Below are 4,650 nucleotides of genomic sequence, written 5' to 3'. Positions count from 1 at the left end.
TCCCAGCTACTCGGGAGGCTGAGGCAGGAGAATGGCGTGAACCCGGAAGGCGGAGCTTGCAGTGAGCTGAGATCTGGCCACAGCACTCCAGCCTGGGTGACAGAGCAAGAAAGTATAGAAGGTTCTATTGGACTTTTTGATGGTAATGGTAATGGGTGGTCTATCTTAATGACAACTGAATTCCCAGGAAACTCTCACTCAAGGAAGCTACTGGGAACTGTATTTTCAGGAGGCTCTGTTTTAGTGTGATAAAGGAAGTTGAGGTAAGATTTATATCTGTTATCTTTTGCAGCTCAAATGTTTCTTCTTTACAATCGTCTTCATACCCACTCTGGAGGTCTAAGTGGTCTGGAGGTCTAAGTGGGCCCCCATAGATATTCCAAGAGATAAGATTAAGATCAAAGGGTCACATCTCATTTCAGTCCGCTCTAATTAAATAATTGGTGTTGTAGGTTTTTTCCTGCCTTCATCCTTCAGGTTAGGAACTGTGTTTTTCATAGTCTTTTTTTTTTTTTTTTTTTTGAGACTGAGTCTCCCTCCTTTGCCCAGGCTGGAGTGCAGTGCATTCTCTGCATGCACTGCAACCTCTGCCTCCCAGGTTCAAGCGATTCTCTGGCTTCAGCCTCCAGAGTAGTTGGGATTGCAGGTGCCTGCCGCCATGCCCGGCTAATTTTCTTATATTTTTTGTAGAGAGGGGCTTTCGCCATGTTGACCAGGCTGGTCTCAAATTCCTGACCTCAAGTGATCTGCCCACCTTAGCCTTCCAAAATGTTGGGATTACAGACGTGAATCACTGGAGCTGGCCTGTCACAGTCGTCTTTGTATCCTGGCATCTTGCATGGTGCCTGGCACATGGTACTAAATATATTGAATAAATGAAGGAGTGGATTGAAATACTTACTTAGGTGTGAAACTTATTTCCTTGAATTCTCCAATCCCCAGCTGCCCTTCAGAACCAGCTCCCCATGCGAAGACCCTTCCTTTGTGGCACACAGCCAGGGAGTGCTCCTTCCCGCAGCTCACAAGATCAACATTTAGGGTTTCCAATGCCTGAATTGGTTCTTTGGAAAACAAAACAAAACACCCCCCAACCACCACCACCAGATTATTAACAGAAGTTTAAGACAGCACTTTTCTTCAAAAAGAAGGATCATCCAGATTTCTTGTCTCCTCCAATGGTCTTTTAAATCAAGACCTTAAGTCCATTCTAAATGTCTGAAGGAAGTAAATTCAATGTGTGTTACCCTGTCTTTATAGGATACAGCTCTGTTAAAATAATCAACTGGGAGACTATTAAGTTGAGATGGCTCCAGCACCTTGGGTTCCTACCTAAGCAAACCAAAACTCAACTCAGAGTGATTGATCATAGCCCAGGAAAATGAAATTAAGGTTAAGCAATCAGAAACCACCAACTAACATCTAAGAGACTTTACCAACCAGAAACTGCTGACTGCTTCAAACAAAGGACCTTCCACTTTAACCAATCAAATATTTTCTTTGTCTTACTTCCTGGAACACCTTATCAAAGGTTACCCCTGGCATCTCCTTGCACCTCCCTTAGTGGAGCCCAACTGCTTGAGGTCTGGTGCTGCTCAATTCATGAACTGCTGAATATTCAAATTGACTCTTAAAAACATTTAATGTACTCAAGTCTATCTTTTAATGGCTGTTATTTAAAGGAGTAGGCATTATGGAGGGGGTAACTTCTAGGCACTATGACACATGACCAAATGTTTCTCTAGCAAAACCCAGCAAAATAAAGGGACCCAGAAAAAATTTAGGATCTCCTCCATTTTGCCATTCTGTCTTCCCACCCTAAACACTGAAAGCAGTGAATCCCTTGCTCAGAAGGAAATTCGAAGGGTGCCTACCTCATGAGTGTGAGAGGCAGGTGCTGGATCCTCTTACAATGAAAAGTGAAAACTATGCCCCAGTGGAGGCCCTAATTATGGCCACAAATGAAAACCGGATCACATTTCCCTACAAGTCAATCTAAACTGCTTTCCCAAGGTGTCTGTCTGAATTATTGGAGGTTTGGAGTTGAGAACATCATACCAGTAAAGTTTTGGTAACATTTAAGATTTTGGTTTTCCTTTTATCTTTGTAATCTTATCTTTTTCAACTATTTACTGTCAATTTATGCAAGGCTAAAATTTCCCAAAGATTCATGCACTCACAAAGATAGAAACTGGTACCATTTTTCTGGAGAACAATTTGGCGTTAAGTATCATGTTGCCCTTCATTTCCAAATGAAGGTGATAAGACCTGAAAACTTACTACTTTACCAAAAGAATTTGAGCTGAAGGCAATTGAGAATCAACAGATGAAGGAAGAGTTCTCTGCTCTCTTCTGATCTACCTAAAAGTAGGTCATAAATATCCTTTTGTGAGAAGCTCCCATCTCCTGCACCAAGAAGAGAAGGGTCGGCCAGGCGCGGTGGCTCATACCTGTAATCCCAGCACTTTGGGAGGCTGAGGCGGGTGGATCACAAGGTCAGGAATTTGAGACCAGCCTGGCCAACATGGTGAAACCCCATCTCTACTAAAAATATAAAAATTAGCTGGGCATGGTGGGGCATGCCTGTAATCCCAGCTACTTGGGAGGCTGAGGCAGAAGAACCGTTTGAACCCAGGAGGCATAGGTTGCAGTGAGCTGAGATCATGCCATTGCACTCCAGCCTGGCGACAGAACGAAACTCCATCTCAAAAAATAAAAATAAAAAAAAAAAAAAAGAAGAGAAGGGTCAGCTAAGATGAAGACTTGGCACTGAGGTGAGCCTGCATAAACAAGTCTAGTTAAAATAACCCTTATCTTCCATTAGATTTTCCCATATATTTTTCTAGTCACTTTCCCTGAGTTCATCATCCTTTAAAGTCCAAATCCCCCTTTCTTTGTTAAACATGGTACACAAGCTCCTAAGTCGAAGCACTTGAGTTTCACTTCTATTCTGTAAATTCCCATGCATGCAAATTTCCCTATATGTAAAAGATTAATAAAATTGTATGCTTTTTCTCCTGTCAATCTGTCTTTTGTCAGTTAAGTTTGCAGGACCCAGGTGCTGAACCTAAGAGGGTAAAGGAAAAATTTTCCTCCTCCACACACCTTTTGAAACTATTCTCAGCAAGTCATCAGAAATGTGGTTAAATATTTGCTTACAAGAATATCAATCAGTATTATTTATAAAAGTCCCTAGTGGGAAACAATCTAATTTCCACGAAAAGAGAATAATTATGGTACTCTCAGAGTTTAGAATGTTATGTAGCAATTTAAAATATATTTTCAAAACATACACAATAAAAGGGTAATATGTTCATAAGATTATGTTTGATGAAAACACAATGTTCAGAGTTGCATGAATACTGCATATACAAATCTATAATGACATGATTTTTATAAAGATTATATACATAGAAAAAAGTAGACAGGGAGAAAATGCATCAAAATGTTAGGAATTATCTTTGGGTGTTGGAGCTACAGTGATTTCTTTCTCATATTTCTACAATAATCCATAACGATTATTGTATTATCATATATATATTTATTATTATTATTATTTTGAAACGGAATCTTGCTCTGTCGCCAGGCTGGAGTGCAGTGGCAAGATCTCGGCTCACTGCAACCTCCGCCTCCTGGGTTCAAGCGATTCCCCTGCCTCAGCCTCCCTAGTAGCTAGGACTACAGGCACACGCCACCACGCCCGGCTAATTTTTTGTATTTTAGTAGAGACGGGGTTTCAGCATATAGACTAGGATGGTCTCGATCTCCTGACCTCGTGATCCGCCGGCCTCGGCCTCCCAAAGTGCTGGGATTATAGGTGTGAGCCACTGCGCCCAGCCTATCACATATTTTTAAAGAAAAAATATGTCCCTGTGTATTTCTAAGGGAGATACAGGTGTCCAACCCACAAACCACGTTTGTAAGGTCAGGCTGCCTTCTCCAGGTAGAACCGCGCAGGCGAGGATTTGCAAGGCAAGCCGGAGGGCCCACATCTCTGTCCAGAGCAGCGTTGACCAGGTTAGTTTCGGCTCTCAGTTTCGCTTTGAACTTGAATTGGAAACCGAAACAAATCCGAGGGGCATCGGAAAACGAAACTGAGGAAGTTGCTCTTCTTAGCACAGGGCACCATTTTCCCGGTTCCTGTGGCTCTTCTGGTCCCGAGGGATCCGAGGCTCCCAACACCCCTCCCCGCCTGGCCCGCGGCGCCCAGCATCTGAGCCACTCCCTGCACCTGGACCCCCGCGCCCCTCACCCGGCTCCCAGCGCCCCGCACCCGGTTCTCTGCGCCCGGTACCCAAGCCCCCGCGCCAGTGCACTGGGGTCCCCACGCCCATGCACTGGGGTCCCCACGCCCCGCACCTGGGGCCCCGCGCTCACCTGGTAGGGCCCCGCGCTCACCTGGCCACTCTCCGCGCGGCGCGCCCCTGCGGCCCAGCTGGCCCCTGCTGTTGTCTCCGCACGAGAGGACCCTGTGGTTGGTCAGCAACAGCAGAGAGTGGCGCTCCCCGCTGGCCGCCTGCAGTAGCTCAGCCCCGGGGCTGCGCTCCGTCCTCGGGCGCTGCAGCTCCCTGGAGTCGGTGCCCCAACAGAAATACATTCCGCTTCTGCGCCCTGTCGCCTGCTCCGGATTCCGTCCGTCCCGCTGCGACAGGC

General features: G+C 45.5%; 1 protein-coding gene across 2 annotated transcripts; it reads right to left on the bottom strand.

The window, feature by feature from the left end:
- Window positions 1-845: 845 nt before the first annotated feature.
- On the bottom strand, window positions 846-4,644 carry LOC108524591 (probable E3 ubiquitin-protein ligase HERC6). 2 transcript variants are annotated; one of them, XM_017865683.1, is made up of 2 exons: window positions 4,396-4,644; window positions 846-1,061 (listed from the first exon to the last, which is right to left on the bottom strand). In XM_017865683.1, exons 1-2 carry the CDS (start codon window positions 4,592-4,594, stop codon window positions 898-900), a joined length of 363 nt encoding a protein of 120 aa, XP_017721172.1. In that variant the 5' UTR covers window positions 4,595-4,644; the 3' UTR covers window positions 846-897. The 2 variants fall into 2 exon arrangements, with proteins under 2 accessions (XP_017721172.1, XP_017721171.1); XM_017865682.1 differs by having other exon boundaries at window positions 871-1,061; window positions 4,375-4,644.
- Window positions 4,645-4,650: the final 6 nt, after the last annotated feature.

This window comes from Rhinopithecus bieti, unplaced genomic scaffold (genome assembly GCF_001698545.2).
Source record: "Rhinopithecus bieti isolate Rb0 unplaced genomic scaffold, ASM169854v2 repeat_6620, whole genome shotgun sequence".
In the NCBI taxonomy this organism is placed as follows: domain Eukaryota; kingdom Metazoa; phylum Chordata; class Mammalia; order Primates; family Cercopithecidae; genus Rhinopithecus; species Rhinopithecus bieti.
The sequence above is the reverse complement of the archived record's forward strand: the minus strand, read 5'-3'. Positions and strand labels throughout refer to the sequence as shown.